This window comes from Ciconia boyciana, chromosome 4 (genome assembly GCF_034638445.1).
Source record: "Ciconia boyciana chromosome 4, ASM3463844v1, whole genome shotgun sequence".
NCBI classification, from domain to species: domain Eukaryota; kingdom Metazoa; phylum Chordata; class Aves; order Ciconiiformes; family Ciconiidae; genus Ciconia; species Ciconia boyciana.
Window position 1 is genome coordinate 43,587,372 of NC_132937.1, and position 20,910 is coordinate 43,608,281.

The 20,910-nt window shown below is 42.4% G+C and overlaps 1 protein-coding gene across 9 annotated transcripts in view; it reads right to left on the reverse strand.

The window, feature by feature from the left end:
• The window catches only part of PDE8B (phosphodiesterase 8B), an 80,024-nt gene extending 59,491 nt beyond the window's left edge, over nt 1–20,533 (reverse strand). For 8 of the 9 annotated variants that reach the window (XM_072858992.1, XM_072858998.1, XM_072858991.1 and 5 more), the window contains exon 1: nt 20,204–20,518. In XM_072858992.1, coding sequence (XP_072715093.1) covers nt 20,204–20,518 — 315 coding nt within the window. Of the gene's footprint in view, nt 1–20,203 lie in introns of all 9 variants that reach the window. The other variant, XM_072858989.1, reaches the window with a different exon arrangement.
• Between the last annotated feature and the right edge of the window lie 377 nt (nt 20,534–20,910).

The window sequence follows — 20,910 nt, forward strand, 5'->3', positions numbered from 1 at the left end:
TAACACTACAGTCCATGAGACTAGAACAGAAAAATACATTGCCGGAGTTCTCTGTTATATCTCTCTCATATATGTCTCTATTTACAACTGCCTTTATATGGGCTCTGCAGAGAAATATGTTGTGTTTCCTCTTAATATTGTACTTATTCACAAGTGCATATCACAGTATAGAAAAGAGCAATTTCTAGAAATTTCTTGCTGAGTCACATTCAGTTTTCAAAGAAGTTGAGAAATATTTGATTGACATAAGCTGGGGGAAATGAGCTGCCAATAGAGCAGGGAAAGTGATCTGGGCAATCATAGGCCCATCATATTGGCACTCATGCTAAAAATCTGTGCCAGAATTGTATGGAAGAATAAAGACATTGAGTTACATTGAACAGAAGATGCAACTCAATATCATTTTACCAAACTTATTAGGTCACCCTAATATGAATGCTGACAAAAATGTATAAAATAATAAAAGTTATTTTCTAGAGAAAGGAAACTTAATAAACCCGTCCTGTTCAAGACTGCTGAAAAGCATTTGTTGGGACGCCACAGGCAAAGGTATTAAAAAAGCTGCAGAAAATGGGGTGAATAAAAGAACTGCAAGGTAGGTAGGGTAGCAGAGAACCTTGAGGGCAGGAGTCATAGAAATGGGCTGAAATTCAAACAATATGAAGTGCCACACTGTGTAGTTATATATGTTGCTGTATGTTAGAAGCTTCTTAGCTGAACAGAACAGAAGAAGCAGAGATGACAGCTTAGGACTCCTGTCAGTAAAGTCAGAGAAGACAAGAAGTAAACTTTTTCAAGGTTTTAATGAAATTTAAGGGGTTATAGAACGTGGCTTCCTACAAATGCAGGAGCCAGCTCTCTGACCTAAGAGCCCTTTCCAGAAATTGCATTTTACTTTACATAGCATGTTACCATTAAAATTTAAATGCTTCCCTAAAAGTAAATGAGGGACATCAGGCTGGGGGGCCTCCTAACAAAATACATGTGTAATGAAATGTCTGTAATCGTTACGGTCATTAAACATTAAAAAGCCCATTTCTGGGCACACATAAAACAGTCTGACTAGCTCACTGGTTCCATCTGCAGAAACCTTGTGATGAAGTGATAACGCAGTATGGATAGCTGGATCCTCCACACTGAGTAACACAAGAGCATCACTGATTATCTCAGTTATGGCACTGCAAATACATTAGTACCCCTCCTTACAGAATTTAGGCCCCAAGTCTTCAGATCCACATAACATCAGAACAAGACAATTTCACATATGCAGCTCTTCTTGGGGAAATACCACTTTTCCTTTTTAGACCTTTGTAGCGACATGGAGCTAACCAACTGTTCTATATTTAGCTGCCAGACACAGGTTATAACCACCCTAAGGCTATTTTAGGCTTCTTTGGAGTGCAATGACCCTGTGGAAATGTAAAGTCAAACTGGTGCTCTGGTTTTTCCAGTCAAGCTGGATGGTTCTACTCGTGCGCTTAAATATTTTGCTAAGTCAGGCTTCAGTGGAGGCCAGGATTGCAAACACATAACAACAGGTGCGTTGGGTCAGATCAAGCCACCAAACTAACATCATGTCTCTGAGAATGGTCAAAACCAGATAATATCTACAAGACCAGGGCAAGCACATATGATACCTCCTGCATCCATTCCCTACCGCAGCCCTTAGAGATTTCTGAAACACACAGAAGTAATTTTTGACTTATTAATCCTCAAAAGATCTCTCTCTTACTTATTCTTTCAGTATCCCAGTGAACTTACGTTACGTGCTTCATGAAACACTACCTCCTTTTTGTATATATAGCTGTAAAGCAAGGCACAGTCCGACACATTTTGTAATTTGCAGTTGTGCTGGTTTTGACCCCAGCTGACGAAAGGGCTATTCCATACCATGTGACATCACGCTCAGCATATAAAGCTGGGAAAGAAGGAAGGGGGATGGCGTTTGTCTTCCCAAGTAACCACTACGTGTGATGGAGCCCTGCTTTCCTGGAGATGGCTGAACACCTGCCCGCCCATGGGAAGGAGTGAATGAATTCCTTGTTTTGCTTTGCTTGTGTGCGTGGCTTTTGCTTTCCCTATCAAACTGTCTTTATCTCAACCCACAAGTTTTCTCACTTTTACCCTTCTGATTCTCTCCCCCATCCCACTGCGGGGGAGTGAGCGAGCGGCTGTGTGGGGCTTAGTTGCCAGCTGGGGTTAAACTATGACAGTCCTTCTTGGCACCCAATGTGAGGCTCGAAGGGTTCGAGATAACGACAGATTTGATGGGAATGTGCTAGATCGAATTTATAGCTGTTATTGCTGTTCAGCTATTAATCAGCAGGCTCCTGTGCTTGCCATGGGGCTTGCTTGCCCTACTGTATAGTAGAGTCTAGGGCTCGTTAGTGCTGCTTTTTGTTTTCGCTGCTTGCTGTACTGCTGTACTGCTTGTCATCTGACTCTGCTGTGCCTGGGAACATTTTGATAACAGCAATGGCGATGCGCCTGGGCTGGCAGGTGGCCAGGGCATCGCTGCTGTTTCTGTGCTGCTGTACTGGACAGGCTGGAACTCCAGTGTGGCCCAAGGATAAGTCCATGCTGGAGAAGGTACTCCTCGAAGCATCTGTGGCTGTGGATAAGTCCATGCTGCAGCAGGTACAGCTTGAAGCATCGTTGGCTGTGCATGAGGCCATGCTGGAGCACCTGAAAGTGTGTGGCCATGGATAATCCCAGAACAGAGCAGGTACACCCCTGGAGGGACTGCAGCCATGGGTAAGGCCGTGTTGGAGCAGGTTTACTTCTGAAGGGCCTGTGGCTGTGGGTAAGGCCACGCTGGAGTAGGTATATCTCTGAAGGCATTGTGGCCCATGGAGAAGGCCACGCTGGAACAGGTGCACCTCAAAGCAACTGTGGCTGTGGGTAAGTCTATGCTGCAGCAGGTATATTCCTGGAGAGGCTGTGGCTCATAGATAAGGCTCCACTTGGAGCAGGTACACCCCTAAGGGACTGCAGCCTGTGGATAAATCCAAGCCAGAGCAGGGGCAAAGGGAGGAGTTCATTGCAATGTTAAACCCCATGGTCTGGTCCAAAGGGACCAGGGGTGGAGATTGTAATGGAAATACCTTTAAATTGTTGTAACCCGGGATTTGAGTTTCATGTTATGGGAATTACTATAGCAGGAACCACCCGAACCAATGGAAGAGAAGCCTTACAAGAAGCAGTGCAAGTGCAGCAGTGACCTGACCTGAGCTGGCTTTGGTGCCCAGGAACTCCACGCAACACACCACCTCTCCTGTCCTGAGTGACCACCATAACAGATGGAGCCCAAAGTCATGGACTAAAGGAACTCAGTGGACATCTTGTGGACATTTTAAAGACGTTTTACAGGGGTGGTCCATAGCCTAAGGGAATGATATCTGTGTATGAGATCAAAGGATGGGAAGGGGAATGGTGGTTAATGAGGACGTATTGGATAGTGCGGGACCTGAGCATGACGTAAATGGTATGGAATAAGGGGTGGAGAATGTGCTGGTTTTGGCTGCGATAGAGTTAATTTTCTTCATGGTAGCTAGTACGGGGCTATGTTTTGGATTTGTGCTGGAAACAGTGTTGATAATACAGGGATGTTTTTGCTATTGCTGAGCAGTGCTTACACAGAGTCAAGGCCTTTTCTGCTTCTCATCCCACCCCACCAGCGAGTAGGCTGGGGGTGCACAAGGAGTTGGGAGGGGACGCAGCCGGGACAGCTGACCCCAGGTGAGCAAAGGGCTATTCCATACCATATGGCATCATGCTCAGCATATAAAGCTGGGGAAGAAGAAGGAAGTGGGGGACATTCGGAGTGACGGCGTTTGTCTTCCCAAGTAACCATTATGTGTGATGGAGCCCTGCTTTCCTGGAGATGGCTGAACACCTGCCTGCCCACGGGAAGGAGTGAATGAATTCCTTGTTTTGCTTTGGTTGTGCGTGCAGCTTTTGCTTTCCCTATTAAACTGTCTTTATCTCAGCCCACGAGTTTTCTCACTTTTACCCTTCCAATTCTCTCCCCCATCCCACCGGGGGGGAGTGAGCGAGCGGCTGTGTGGGGCTTAGTTGCCAGCTGGGGTTAAACCATGACAACAGTCATTATGTTTTTCACAAAAACTGCTGTATATCAGGTACAGATTACTCAGAAAACTTTCATTAAAAATAAAGCAAAGCCATTTTTATGTCCCCAAGATAGATAAAGTCGTATTTTCAAAGTTAGTGTGAATCAACATATCCCCAAATCTATAGTAAGTCTGACACAACAGCTCTGATAGCCTTTAAGGCAATTTAACAGTCAGCATGGTGAACTTATCTTGCAGAGAGATCTGTTCTGAAATGGGAGTTTGCCTTTTGTACTCTAAAAGAAAAGTGGCCTTGATAAACCACTTACATGCATCTTGCCAGTTATTTTTTTTCACTACAGAAACTGAGAATGCTGCTTCTCAGGTCCAAATTAGGATAATTTGATTTTAGGGAGACCTTAGGAAAGGAGCCGCCCAAAAAGCTAGCAGTAAGATGAGAAAGAAGGTGAGAAGTCATTTTGCTAGTGATGAGAACTGTAGGTGCACTCTTTTATAAAGCATGCATTGTTGACCCATTTCAGCATCAATTTAAAAAAAAAAGTGCAATGAATACATGCAAAATGCTGAAAAAGTGCCATTCCCCCATAAAAGTCTGAGTGCTGGGTTATGCTTAATATTTCATGTTTTAGAAGCTTCTTGTGTTTTAATCCCTCTCGCAGCTTCTAGTAGAGAGGTACATATATTTGCAGATACAGTTCTTCCAGTAAAAGTTCTAATGAAATACATTTACATTAACTGGTATTTTTCTATTTCACTTTATGAAAACAGCCTAAACAAATATCCTTTGCCATTAAAAATAAAAATTTTAAAAAGTCATTCCCTAATCTGGTATTTTAATTTCAATCATGATGTATGCAGAAATATTTTTAAATTATTCAGTCACTCTTACCACATTTAAAATATGATTGCCTCAAAACACTTACCATGAGCCAGCTAAGGAATACTCCTTTGGAATTTTTCAGAGGATAACTAAAAGCAACTCTATGCACAGTTACCATCTTTTTCCAGAGTGGGATCTTCATCTATGGATTCGGAACTATCCTTCCAGCCAAGGAGGACTCAGCTAGGAGCTTGCTCCCACTTGGCGACAGTGAGATAACCTCTGTGGTGGCGCAGGAATCCTCACTGCAAAGCAGGAACTCTCTCTGCAGCCAGCCAGCTCAGGGGAGGCAAAAGCCACAGCGTTAAAGATATCAGGCCATCTCAGAACTTGGGACACGTAAGTCTCAAACTGACTTTGCCTATATCAGATCAGAAAAAAGTTTACCCTATTTCTACATGTAATAAAAGTTATGATTTTGTAGTTATCGCTCATGTTATCAGATTAAGAAAGTGAAAATATGATGTTAGAACAGAAACCTTACCAATGTTCACAGCAAATAAGAACTATTCCTCCATTTCTCATGCATGCCAGTTACTTTAATTGAATTTTTCTTTGTTGTATAAGACACTTGCTATAAATTGCAATGAAATTTTACACAGATTCAAGTAACTAGATTATACTATGGACACAGTAATTTCACTGGTACCCACCACAAATGACTTTATTATACTTGGAAGACCAGTGAAGATGCTGCGAATGTGTACAGAAATAGAATAAATACACTCTACTTGTCAAGGATGTATAAGTGAGCTCTAGTGAAAAGGCTAATTCTGAGAAAATGAAACAGCTGCAAGAGTGTCTATCTTATTTAAGATGGCTTGGTTTAATGATTGCCTATGCTGCTGTTGAAAGGTAGACTGCAGACATTTCCATCCGAGATTATTACTTATCACTGAAATGTGTACAGCATGAAGCAGTACAGAATTCTCCATGAATTTTTATGTACAGCAGAACACACACGATTAACTGTCGTTCACTTTAGCTTTCTGTTGCTGACAGTAATATCAGGTCAGCATTTCATTCATATGCTTCCTCATATGACTAGGTTCTCTATGAAAAGAAACATAATGACAACGGATCAAGTAACAGCCTACTAGTCCAATTTAAAACCTTGCTTGGCTTCTTTTGACTGATTTGGACTCAGATGCAAACCAAGTCAGAAACCATATTTATTTAAAGATAGCTTGCTAAATTCTTCACCTTAGTGCTCCACTTCATCTTTTTCTTCAAAGGGAAAGATTTTTCATTTCCGTGTGTGCTCACTGAACATTAAACACAGACAGCAAAGCCAAATCTGTAACACCACAAATGATGTTATGGCTGATGGTAAGAACAGTAAATAATCACTCATTTTATTTTTCACCCTGAATTTTGATCCAACAGTGCAACCTCTACCAAAGATGCAAAATACCTCATTGCAAAAAGTAACAAAAAAAATCAAGTCAGTTACCAAATGAGGAGAAAGAGCAGCAGCAAGCACTGCAATCCCATTTGTGGAACCACTAGGCCTTTGTAGACCTGATCCAGTTGTCCAAGGCCACCTACTTGTCCTTTACAATAGTGGCACAACTGAGGTGTTTAGGCAGCTGGTCAGGCCCCTTAGTACAAGGCTGGTTGTGTCTTAGCAAGAACTATGAGATCGCGGTCCTATGCTTCCAACCTCAAAAGCAGACATCATTGGGCTGTAGTTAGGTGTAGCCAGTGCAGCCAGCTACTGAAGCATATATTCAGCCTCTCAGTGTGTCTTTTACAGCTGACGTTGCAGTAATCATTAGCCCTCAAGCTGTAGTAATTTAAAGTTGGGTTAAAACTACTGTGCGCATCTCTATAGTAACGTGTCTTTGGACCTCCCAACTGCAGCATGACGTGAAATTATCGAAGTTATCATTGCCAGACAGTTAGAAATTGTCTAGCTGGATCCTCCCAGCCACCAGAAAATCTTCATTTATTAGAAGTAAAGCCTTTAGAAGAAGCAGTAAATCAGGTGGACATTTTTATCAAAATATAAACAGAATCTGAGATTGTTCTGATTGACTTGATATAGTAAGTTCTGATTGACTTGAAATATTTTTCCAGGATTTTATCTTTGAAATATTTCTCTTGTTGAAGTGACATTTCCAATTAAGCAGGAAATCCAGTCCCCATTAACTTCCCATCAGCATACAAGTCAGTTGCCAAGCAAATTTCTAAGCAGACAAGCAGCAAAAGTTTGAAAGGAGTTTAGAGAGGATGCACAGAAGACTATGTTTCTTGTTTTACACTTGGATTAAGTGATAGGCAGCAATGAAAGCACTGTTTTAAGTCACACATCTGTGCCATGATTTTTTCCTGTCCATGGCATACACGCTGGTAGCGGAAAAGAAGATATGCCTACTGTTGTCAGGTACCCATCAGTTTTGATAATACTTTGAATAGACAAATAGAACTGCTCTCCTCCAGAGTGAGAAAGAACATAACTGATCATAAAGAACGAACAAATGAAGAGATTTGACAGCTGGTAGACAGAGGATGTGAACTGTGACCAAAAAGAACCAAGAAGTCCACCCATTTAAATGTATCCTGCTTTGATCCTGCATTCTCAGCAATGGCAACACCTCTGCAACTGGTCAAATGGGGGGAAAAAAAAAACAAAAAACAAAAACCAGACAAAACTGGAGGGAAGGTACCAGAAGATGGCTCACCCAACCTGCATACACCAAGTATGCATACAAACAAACAAAAGGATGCCCCATCATCCAAAGAAGGCAGACTATCCTCTTCGGCGATCCTATGCTGAAAGAACAAGTGAAAAATAAAAATCCTGTAAGAGAGAGTGGCAGATCAACAAAAGGGAGTGGTGGCAAGAAGCACTGCTGACATCTCCAAGTGGTGCAAATCTGGTATATTGCACCCATGCCACTACCTCCTTCACTCATCAAGAAATGTTGAACACTTATCAGGGAGACTTAGCAACGAGGCATTTGGAGAAGGAGCACTGCCCAGCCCAACTACTAGCTACAGCTAAAATAGCTAAGGGCTGTGTGGGAGATATGCTTCCAGCTCTTTTGGTCCCTGACAGCCCATTAACCAGAAGAGGAGATATCAGGGCCCAATCATTTCTTTCTAAAGAATTAAAAATAAAACGTGGGGAAATTTTCAGAAAATTTGAATAGCCTTTTGCCCATTGCTATCTTCCTATCTGAAAAAGGCCAAATCTTCATCTCACTGATGTCAGTGGAGTCTTTCCAGGAGCAAGATTTGCATCCTAACAATATGGAGTTGTGACTTCTGAATTTGGCCATTTTTACCAGACTACATGGTACAAATTGCACATTTCTGCACTGGGGCTGGAAGTGCAAAAAGATACAAAGTTTTTACTGTTGTATCATTGAACACTGTTTTGTATTTTAAGCTCTTTCATTAGATTTTGAAATAAAATGCTGTTCTTCCTTCAATGATAAGAAGTGATACACCAAAAATCCAGAGTACTTGTTGGTAAGCACCTTAAAAAATAATCACATTTATCTTCTTCCTGTTCTCGTGTTCAGTTAGAGAGCTAGTTAAATGTTCTTACAACATCTGTCTACAATCAGAGTTAACCTGATCTCTCTCCTAAAAGCTTCTGAAGTGCACAAAAGTTTATTGCTGCTCTTTACCACTCAGATATTCCTAAATCTGCCCGATGACAGTATCTTGTAGGAGTAGCTCTCCAGCCCAAACTCAAAGATGATCATATATGTCTCGTATCCATTTCACAACATCAATAACAGAAACTGAAACATCTTGCAACTGTGAGCAAGTTGCCTCCATTTTCCTTCATTTTGTTCCAGTGGGTCCTGTGCAGCTATACTGCATGGGTTCCCGAACAAAACAAGGGTATGTTGAAGACATTCATTACTCAATTGCTATTTAATATACTATATGCCAAAAAACATATGTGTATCATAAAATACCAATTTGTAAACATACGCGTATCTCAGACTTGGATAGGTAAACTGCATTATGTATTGACACCAGAGAATAAGCGTGAGCATGGTAATTAAGGGTCATCCTTTCACAGGCAACCATCTTCATTAACCATGCAGGAAACCAGTGTTCTCTGATAAGACTTTATATGTGAGCTACAGGAGTACAGAGCCCTTTTCAATTTTAAGCTATCTGCAGACTATTTGCAATCAAAAGAAAAATAACAATAAAGTGAACATGAAAGGATAGCCTTAAAGGAGTCACTTTCAGCACAGCAGATTTTTCAAATCTAAGGCGAGGCCACAGGTGCCTTGTAGTGCTAAGGAGAAAAAAAATCCTTGATCTAAAAATAGCCTCTTGTATAAATCTGGTGGAACCCATGAAAACAATTTCCTTCTTTGAAGATGATTCATTACTGAACTCCTTGAACTGTATGGATGCTCCCTAAGCCACCAAAATGCCAGAGGGCCAAAAAAGATCTGTATGTGCATCAGCTGTTCTAGTTAACGCATAGCTGCAAACAGACAACAAAGGAACCTTCTGAGTTGATAGCGTCGGAAAGAAACAAACAAAGGTAAGCCCGAAGTCTAAGACTGTTGGTTTGAACTATTTTTTGAGAGAGTTTCTCACCACCTGCAAGTTTTTCTTCCTGAACTCTGTAAACATGTGTTGGAACAAAATGGTAGGTGTTAGGACAAAACCCAGGAACACGCTGAAATGCAAGACTTTGTTCCACATACATTAATGAGGGCCCAAACCTGCAAGAGCAGCATATAGATCTAATTCACTGCAGGATCTTACCAGAGGTCATACAATATCCTCACGCTTTCTGGTTGAGTGTAACACTGATCAGTCCCACTAGTTTTTATGTTTGTGATAATTTTACGATATTTCACTTTCTTAAACATCTGGCTTCATATCTGAAAGAAAAAGTCTGATATCTCTAACACTAGAATGCACAGAATCTAACTTAAAATGATGAAATTTTAAATATATTATTTTTAAATCTGGGACAACTCTTATCTTGAGCTTGAGTCTTTAGTAATATCTATCAAACGCACAGTTTTCAATCTACTAACTGTGTGAGAAACAAACAAGTTCTGTTGCTCACTCCAAGCCCACCTGAAGGACCAGAGTAGTAAAAGGTAGCTCTGTCAAACTGAAATGAGCAAAAATGCCAGGATGCACCAAAGAAACTGTTGCACCAAATGAAGTGACAACATTTATACACAGTCACTTTTGAAAGAAAAAACTGCCATTAAGATTAAATTCGTTCCCATGCACCAGACCCACAGAGCTAATACACTGTCTGAGTCCTCTCCTGGCAATATCCTATTTGGGCCTGGAATATAGGAGTGCATGCTGTCATTTCACAAAGTTGTACCAGAAGTATCTCCATATTACAACAATTTTGATTGTTAAGCCCTGCTTGGTGGTTTTGGGGTTTTTTGTTGTTTTGTTTTGGTGCAGGGTTTTTGTTTGTTTGTGGGGATTGTTTTTTTTTTTTTTTTTTTTTTTGGGGGGGGGGGTATGTCTTTTCCCCCCTTTTGTCAAAGCTCTCTTCAGGACAACAAGACCCTCCCAGCAAGCTCCCTTTCCTGTCTTATAGTAAAAGCATTGATTTAGCTGCCAACATTCTTCCCCCAACTGTCATGACACCACAACAAACCAGCACGGTTTGTCTGGAGCAGTAGTCCAGACAAGGAGAAAAAACACATGAACCGAAGAATTTTTTTCCTTTCAAGAGTATAGAGCTTGCACTGGCAAACAGATTGGTTAGTAGTCCTCAATTTGTCTAGACAAATATTAGATACATCTCTCTTGCTGTTAAATATTAAATTACATAGATTTAGAAGGAGTCCTCTGCTGTTGTGATGGGGTGGGAAATAAAACCACAGAAAAGCACAGACTATTAGGTGACTTTAGGCAGCAGTGGATACATTACTACAACTTTGTAACACAGAACAACATCTATGCTTTTCCTGTTGCAGTGAAACTGAAGTATGATTGAATTGTTTTGGAAGCTCATTAAGACTACCACAAATAAACTCCAGAAGTAACATGTTCAAGACAATTGCCACAATCCACAAAATTCCTTAGCACTGAGTTGCAACCTACATTTTTGTTGTGTAGCTATAAGATTTGGACAGAAATCACTAGATTCAGATATCACATCGCCTCAAGACTTCCAAGCGTCATGGGCATCCTGTGCCACCAAGACAAATCTTTTTTTTCCCCAAAACACCTCTCTACCCACGTGCCCCTTCAGCTCCACTCCCTTTGGCTTACGTCTCTGTCCTGGCCTCCTCCAGCACATAACAGAAGCTCCATCCACAACCACCCCAATTTAGGCTAGATTGATTACTTTCTTTTCACTTGTACAATGATGTCTCTCTCTGCTTAGCTTGTCTCTGATCTTCACTTCATCCATCTCTTCTCTAACCATCCACTGCACCCTCATAGTACTCTAGCTGACCTTTTTTATGTCTGCAAAAACCTCCAGAACAAAGATAGCCAAGGATTTCCAAGGTTTCCACCAGCACACTGTGGCCATCATCCAGAGCCCCATGGGGATGGGAGCAGCAGCTGCAGCCCACTGCACCATGTCCATGAGAATATAGGAAATAAAAACTTTCAAGATGTCTTGCTATCCTGGCCTCCCTCACTTTGCAATCTGAGGCAAAGGGAAGCAGCCTGAAACAAGGCTGTGTCAAGGTGTTTGACATGGCAGTTACTCACCTCTTCCACAAGTCACAATGCTGTCTGGCACATAAACACAGCCCTAACCATTTAACACATGTGAATGGTTTTATTCTGGAATGGAACATACCACCTTTTCCTGAGAGTTTGTGTTATTTCCCAATATAATTAAACAGCTGTTTAGGAAACGGCTTTCTTTGCGACAGGAGGAAGTAGTGATTCATCAGGGTGGGACTCTTTGGAATGGATGGATTTCAGGGAAGTGGTCTCAGAGCCAAGAGGAAGAGGAACCCAGAATAGCCAACAGTCCAGGAGGCAGGGGACTCACATGGGAGAACTTCTTCAGACTCTTTCAAAACAGAGAACTGAACTTGCCTCATCTCCAGAAAACACCCTAGCCACCACGTTACCACCTACCCTGGGGTCTCTGAGTTTCAAAATAAATTTGTTTCACTTTGGAAATGAACACACACAAAAGTTACAGCCTCATTTTCCCCCTTCTTTTCTAAAAGAGATTTCTTGGCTTTCTGACTAGCACAATGGCTTGATAAGTTGCATATCATAAATGGTCACAATGATTATTAAACTGCAGGAGAACGACAAACATTGATAACATTCAAGTTCACAGTGCCTTCAGACAGCCTTCCAAATCTGCGACGGGGGAAGAAGAAAGCTTCTTTTGCTGTCCCTGTGGCGAAATGGCTGACCTAAGAGCAAAGGGAAAATAGAGTGCTGGAAGCTGCTCCAAAGCTAACTTCAGAGACCTCGTGCCCAATTCCACATTCAATTAAGCTGACTTTTTTTTGTAGCACTAAAATGTATGCTGCTGGTAAGTATACCACTATTTTGATTAAAACATGCATAAAATGAGAAAGGAATCAGACCCCGCCCCTCCAAATATAAACAAATAACTTTTAATTAAATCTAACAGGTTACAGCTCTACATACAAACTGTCTGTGAGCACAGTTTGTCCTAGGCTTATAAATAGCTGTTGAATAGCTCGTTTTCCAATAGCTACATTGCTTCAAAACTCCATTCAGCCCATTTCAGCTCATTGCCTTACCTTGCTGTGGACATCATCGATCCTACTAATGCAGAGTCTCTCAGCTAACTCTCGTTTCTTTGGATTTCTTATGTAAACACAATTTCATAGTATCTATACACATGCTCACACTTGGCTGCATTCTCTGTGAATTCTGTGTGCTGGAGTCCAGGCAGCTGAGATCTTTGCAATTCCTGCTCCACTCTTCCATGCTATCAAACCAACCGACACTGGTCCAGTTTTCCCATCTTTTTAGAAAGAAAGCTGCCTCTCCAGATGCAGTATGAATCCAGGGCAAGAGATCAATGAATTGCAAATCTACATCAAAATTAGTTCTGTATTTTCAAAGGGAGTAACACATTATTAAGAGCTTAATATTGAGACTGACTCTAAAGTAGCACCATTTAGCTAATGGACTTCTCAGCATAAATCTAAGCTCTACCCTTCCTATATTCAAGACATGAAATACTTGGCACTGGATGGCCAAAGCAGTGGGTAGAGATATACAGGGATTTTTTTTAACAATTCTCCAGAGTAACTCTCTATTCACAGAGTCAGAGGTAATCCAAAGGAACAGAATGTCTCTAACACATTTTGTTCTTTTACAGCTGACAATACAGGTGAGAAAGACATTTATAAGTAATTAGATGCTGAAGGCTGGGGCAGTGGTTGACACAAATGGTTGACCTGCAAGGAAAAATAAAGTTCATGAGCAGATGGACTAATAGTCCTCTCAAGTGAAGAAAGTTACCTACACTAGCACTACCTCCAGAAGGCTGTGCAGCACGCCATCTTACTCAGAATTAATAATGTAACTCTGGACAGCACTTCTTCCTCACACAAAAGGAAAGGTGACTCCAGCTTCACAAGCCAAAAGCACCAGTGTTTTTGGGGAGTCGTGGGAGCTCCTATAGAATGAGCTTGTCATACTTCATGGCCTGTGAGATTTGCCCCAAAGAAGATGCCCTCAGAGAAGCAAGGGGACAGTCAGCTGTTGCTGCCCTGCAAGACCAGTGACTTACTAGGCCAGAAATGCACCCACTAAACTGGGCCAGAGGGAGACTACCACACAAGAGATCATCAGGTGGCAGTCGTTTCGGTAAGCTCATGTCCTCAACCACAAAATGATGCACTTCAAACACACATGCTGCGTTCCACAATGCTCCGTACATTTACCTTTACATTGGTAAAGGTGACTGTTGATTTTCTGGAGCCATAATCCTGCTACCATTGACTTATTTTGAAGTCCAGAAAATACCGGGTTTGGTTACCACGACAACACTCCCCAAAAAGAGTTGAACTCTGCTACACCATAAAACACTTCACATGCTATTTCCTAGCAACCACACAGGTACATACAGCCTTCGCTGAAGGCAATTTTAGATAAGTTACACGTACATTAAAGATAATTCTACAAATTTCACATACACCATGCATCTTTCACTTTGGGCTACACTGAAAAAGCCTCTGAGACAGACTTGAATCTTTCAAAAAAATAAGAGGAGTGACCAACAGGCAGACAGGAAATGCAGGCAGAGAATGATCTACATGGAAAGTAAAGTACCCTGAGATCTGGAGGCAGTGCAGATGGTACAACAGGAAAAATGTAACCCAAAGCATGGTTTCTTTTCCATCTGTGGTTCCCCTTCACACCACTACCTACACTTTCACCAAATCTTACTCTCCTGGACTTGAATTTTCAAGCAACAACACTTTTGAGGGAGTACGCAGATAATCCAAAATGAGAATACAGCAGGCACACAAACAGCATGTCTGCCTTGAACTATGAAGATTTTAATTTAAAAAAACAAACAGACAAACAAAAAACCAAACAAAACCCCAACTCCGCTTCTTTTTTGCATATGGGACTAAGGCTTATGAATGTCCCCAGTTCTGGTTGCATTAATCCAACAAGCTTACCTATGAGCACACAGCATTTCAGAAATCACTAGGATCTAGAAACAATACTCCTTTAATAATATTTAATAATACAGTACTCCAAACAATAACTTTTATAAGCTTTAGGCATCATTACGCAGAATTCAGAACTACTTCACAGAACATTGCCAGGTTATTGAAAATATGCTCCTTACTTCAGGAATGCCTATGCTGTACAATCCAGCCTGGTACAACTACCTGATCTAGGAACCCATGGATATAGAAGAGGTACAGCAACCTGTCTGAAATAACAAACTCCCAGAGAAGTTGAAGGACTCCCACCAGGAACAGGAAATATTTTTGTGAGTCAGGTGCTTAAATGCTCATTACAGCAAATAGGGCAAGCTTATCATCCCAATGTGATAGACATCCAAGGCACAGAGGGGCCACTCAAGCCAGCTGAAAGGAAATGTCTACAGAGATGTTTGGTAGCCTTGCCTCTCTCTTAGACTACCCACAGAGCAGGTGTGATGTTTAGTTTCACAACCTAAACCTGCTCAATTACTCTGTGGACTAAACCAGTACTTAAAGTATGACAGACGACTAGATTATTTCTCACCTGAAGGACACAAATAGAAAACTATGTGCCCATTTTCTATATCACACCCTAGTGTGATATTAAGCATTCTCAGCTGCAGGAATTCAAACCTATCTCCTGCATCCCAAGAGCATGCACTATTCTCCAGAGTATATGGCACAACTTCTCAGCTTGCATTACGTCTTTCAGCCATGTGGTCAATTTTATTTGAAATCCCTCTGCTCTGCATTCAGCACAACCATGGAGTATTAGAAATTGTCAAAAGATCCACATCAAGCTTCTCAGAAGGTAAACCTCAGAGTCTCATTTTGTGCATAGCAAATGGTACAAAGTAGAAAACAGATACTACTAACGCTCAGTTTACCTAAAACTCTTTGGTATTTTGGGCACTGAAAGCAAATGTTCCAAAATAACTTTTTACTGGAGGACTTGGAGGCGTGCAGGGGTTCTGAGACACCTGTTGACTCTCAATGCTGAAATGGTTGAGGCTCAGTGTTCTCTTCCAACGCTTCTCTTTTCCTATACAAACTAAAATGGGGAGGGGGAAAGATGCATTTTATATTTAATGATATAAACGCTTATCACCCAGAACAGTTTTGGAAGTTCAGAATGTTGTGTGACTCAATACCAAGTAAGTTTAATCTACCAGGCTGCTCTGTTTCCTTTGCCAAGTGGTTTATTATTTTCTGAAGAAATGGTTTTCTCCATTCTGTAACACTTCTCCTGTCTAGCATTGCTTAAGAGCACAACTACAGTGCTTGTTGAAGTTTACCTGCACCATTTGAAGGAGGAATGAAAAGGTCAGATAAGGAGCAGCAAATCTTTGCAAAAGTCCTTTTAGTGTATTCATTTAAGAAGTCTGGGCTTAGTCCAAGAAAAGCGTTTCTCTACTAGCAATTTTCTTTATGGTAAGTTATTCAGGCCAGCACCTCTTGGAGAAGAGCTAGCCTAAATTAAAAAGGCTCTGCACTGCAACATAGTTCAACACTTTTTGGCCTGCCCAAATTTTTTTCTGCCAGCTTTGCAGCCCCAGAGTATGTTCAGGAGGACTCTGATGCCTTAGGGTGTCCTATTGAGTTGTGAAATGGACCTTCATCACACTAAGTTACAGAGTTGGGAGGTCTGTTTTCCAAGTTTATCCTACGTCTGGTGTGTTCCACATCCTACAGAATGTACTAGCAGCCAGTTAAACAGTAGTACACTTCAAACAAAACAAGAAGTGCAAGAAGTACAGTGATTTTTCTTACACATGATACTGCTTTAAAGAGAAGAATTGTATTTTAAATCAAGGCAATGCTTAGGGTTGCATTTCTCCGGGACCTATGGACCTGATGCAACTCTCTCAGGATCTGGATTCCACAAGACTCTCCATAGCACTTTATATTTGTATTTGGCAGCTGCATCCTTTTCCTATTCCCCCAGATTAAAAAAAAAAAATTGTAAAAGCTAGGCGCTTGACATATTGGGGTGCCTCCTTTGCCTCAATGCGTCCACCTTGGAACTTAATGCAGACCAACATTGGTAAGAGATACTGTCCCATTGTCTTTCTTCTTACTTCTGAGCTTTGCTTCTAATAATTATTTTGCTATAGAAAAGCCTGAAAACTGTCAAAACCTGTTCCTAGTGTGACTGACTTTCAAGAGAGGTTCATAAACAGGTTTTTCTCTTCCACAAAGAACACAGCATAAGAAGAACCAAACCATTGCACCTGCTGTTCTTGTCATTTCAAGAAGAAAAATAAGATAAAGTAATCAATAGAAGACTGCAGAGGTTGGGGTTTTTTTCCCACCAGGCTATACGTTATCAACAAGAGCCTTCCTAGTCCTTTAAGTTTGGCTAGTGTTCAAGTATCAAGATGTTCAAGAAAAGCCTATCTATGCATGCACTTTTGCTTAAGATTTGTATTTGGCCATAATTAAAAGATGTATTTGTAAACATAAATAAGGTAAACTTTTATTATCTTTTCAAATCCCCGAGGAAGTGTCCAAGAACCTGTTTACTTCTTGCTAAACTTACTTCTTACTTCTGGCACTTCAGAACCGGCAATAGCTGAGCAATGGGTCAAGCAGCCATTATACACTATCTATCGTCTCATGCTCAATGTTATGCTTCAGTGATGCAAGCTAAATGCCTTGTATCTTTATCTAAAGCTGATGTAGGGTTTGAGATATTAATACTGTTTGCTGTCATTATACTGTTTGGTTTTATTAAGGAGGGAACACGGGCAAGGAATGGCTGTACTGGAGAGTTTCTGCCCAAGTACCTTAGTAACATAGCATATGGCTGGGCACCAGAAGCTGTGGGTCCTTTTCCAAATTAGGATGCAGACACATCTTGTAATACTTAACAAGTCCACTTAAGATCTTTGTCAGGTAACCTGCAGATATTTGTTACCAAGCTTTTGAGATCCACAAAGAAACGCACACACGCTAGAACTGCTGAATGGTTACTCATAACTAGTGTAAGCGGGATGCGACCAACACATATGAATGCTCTGAACAATTCAGAACTTTTTATTAAGGAAAGGAGAAGAAAAGAAAACAAAAAAAATTGCATTTGTAACACTAACCTCACCCCGATGAATACAGATTAGATGGACTTAAAAAGTAAGGTTTAGGTAAGCCATATATTTTTAAGTGACATAGGATCGGTTTTGGTTTTTTATTTGAATCGCATCGGGTTGAAATAATTGCAAGTTCATTTATTTTAATGGCAGTTTAATATTATGGTATGGATGAGTTTTAAAACATTTATAAGGATAGGGTCAAATGTAAATAATGCAATAATCTGATTGTGTAAACAACTAAAGAACAGTTTAGAACAGAAAATGAAGACAGATGAAGCAGCATGGTTTAAGTGGGTTGAATAGTTACACAACTGGAATATTATATTAATATATAATAGTGCTAACAGCCATTTGACCCATGTATTTTTTTTGTCCCCTAAATACAGTTAGATGAGATTTCAACACAGCTAATACGTGCAACTAAGCACTACAGGAGTTAAAACCATGTGGTATTACTAGACACATCTTCTGTACCAAAATAACTAATACCTTTCTTCATTTTTGAACTTCTATGGAAATAAGTATTGTTATCATGTACTATTGAAGAACCATATTTCCATGCTTTTCCACTTCTTATAGCCCATCAGGTTATCAAGTACTATTTTGCCTTTATGATAGTTCTGTAATATTCCAACCTTGCTTTAGTCAGACAAATACTCAAGTATGATATTAACCTGTAGGAAATTGTGCCAGGAGTAGCAGCAAGAATGGAGGCTCTAATTTGGTTTAAAAATGATATAAAATATTTTACAGATCTTAATTCTTACAAGAATGGAAACATTTCTACTATATCATTGAAGCAGTTGTTAAATAAAAAACCTCATCATTTCCCTTAGATGCTTGGGACTCTAAAATTGTAAAAAGAACTGAAACTATCCAAAAAAAAAATTACAGTGCCAATTATGAAGTTCAAAAACATCTGAAATACATTCACATTTAATAACCAGAAAGTTGACAAATATATTTGTTTATAAGAGCGCATGATGTAATAACAAATAATAATTAATAAGAACAGAAAAGGGCATTACCACTTAAAAAAAAATCTTATTTTCAAATCTCAACTTAAAGAATTGTTCAAGAATTTCTATTTTGCTCTCCTCTACATTAAACAAGATCGTATTTTTTCTTAAGTATTCCACTCTGAAATGCAAAAAAAATCCCCAAATCCAAGAAATATCACAACTTTTTTACTCCAATCCTGCTCAGACTTTGTCCCTATCATTGATTATGCAGGCTCTGCTGCTGAATGAGTGAAACAGTCAATGTAAATGCAGACAATTGTGCAAGTTGCTCAGCATTTGAACAAACTGACTCTGGGTTGTGGTGGCAGTTGTTTTTTTTTTTTTCTGTGATCTCTCTCACTTATGCTTTCCTTAGATGATTTCTGGATTTCTTAAATTATAGAAGAAGATTATATAATATTTTAATTTCTTAATTATATTCTAACAAAATACCAGGATCTATTTAAGTCCATGTAATTACTTTGTGACATGATATCCTGCTTTATTAGTACAAGAGAAAAGTAACCTAAGGTGCAGCTGGGATCATGGCACCATTTGTTTTGATAATAAGCCTTGGAATAGGGCAACAAAGCAAAATTTAATTCTTAGAAAACTTTCAGGGGAGTTAATGAAAAACTTACTCTGATATTTAAAAAAAAAAAAAAAAAAAGAAAAAAATCCAGAGCAATCATCTCTTTTTAACTGCTAAACTTAAGTGAAGATGTTGACGAGCAGGTTGCAGCAGTGCCCGCCTTAGCCACTGAGAGGGGGACCCAAGCCTTCCAGATTTGGGGTGACATGACCCCACAGACACAGCCCCTGCCTGCCCCTTCGGCGGGCATCCCCTAGCCCTACACCAGCAAAGCGTACTTGCCTAATGCCTGCAAATCAGAGTGGTTCGGTTCTCAGCCGGACATCCACGTCCAGCAGCAACAGTTCATTTTAACCAGATACGGGAGGAAGAAAAAGGGATGAGGAAGACCCAACAGCGAGTACGGGCTTTTTGCTGTTGAGAATTAAGCAGAGGAAGATTTTATTCCGGCATATTATCACCTCTCCCAGACGTGACGCCCGCTCCCTGCCATCAGCCACAAAGCTCGAAACAAACCTTTTCCCCCGGCTCTAACTCCAGGAGCCGTCTCCGCACAGGGGCACCCCGGAGCCACCTGCGGGCGCGGGGCGGAGGGAGCCCGAGGGGCCCGGCGGTCGCCCCGGGGGGGCTCCAGGCGGGGGGGGCTCCAGGCGAGGCGTCCCCGGCGCAGCACCCCTGCAGCACTGCCGGCCCGGCCCGGCCGCCGCAGCTGCGGTGAGACAGTGGGCAGCACGGCGGCCGCTGCTCGCCGCTGCATCCCGCCTGCCGAGGCATCGCCTCCCTCCCCGGCGGAGGCGGGGGACGCTCCGGCCCCGGCCCCGGCCCCGGCCCCGTCCTCCCGCTGCCGCGGCCGGGGGACCCACACCAGCCCCTCCGGGGACCCGCTGCGGAGCGGCCGCGGTTTACCTTGGCGCTGGCGGTGCTGGTCTGGGTCTCCGCCTCGATGCCGCAGCAGCGGGGCGCCCTGGCCCCGGCGGAGGCGCCGGGCTCCCTGCGCTCCTTGCGGCGGGGGCCGGCGGAGGGCGGCGGCGGCTGCTGCCGGCTCTGGTAGGCGAGGACGGAGGGGATGGAGTCGGCCGCGTCGGTCTTGATGAAGAGGCCGTGCAGGGCGGCGGCGCCCTGCGAGATGGTGGTGGTCTGGTGGGGGGAATTGGACTCGTCCGAGTCCCGGCAGTAAATCACGCCGCTCTGCGAGACGTGGATGCTGGGGGCGCAGCCCATCCCTTCCCTTCCCCACCCCGCCCCACCGCACCGCCGGCGGGCCGGCCCGCTCCGCTCCCACCGGCCGCCGCCCCTGCGCCGCGCACCCCTCGGCGGCGGCGGCGGCGGCAGCGGCACCGGCACCGGCACCGTCACCACCCCCCGCCGCTGGCGCTGCCCCGGCCGCTCCCGCCCATGCGGCGCCTCCCCGGCACCCCCGCCCGTCTCCCCGCGCCGCCTCCAGGGACCCCAGACCCGTTAAGCCCCTTCCCCTCCTCGGCAGCGTCTTACGAAGCGCCTGCGGCCACCGGGTCCTTCAGCCGGGGGCGGGGGGAGGAGGAAGAGGAGGAGGAGGAGAAGCATCATCATCATCATCGGTGGTGCAGCCCTCTCCCGACCCTGGCAGAGGGTCT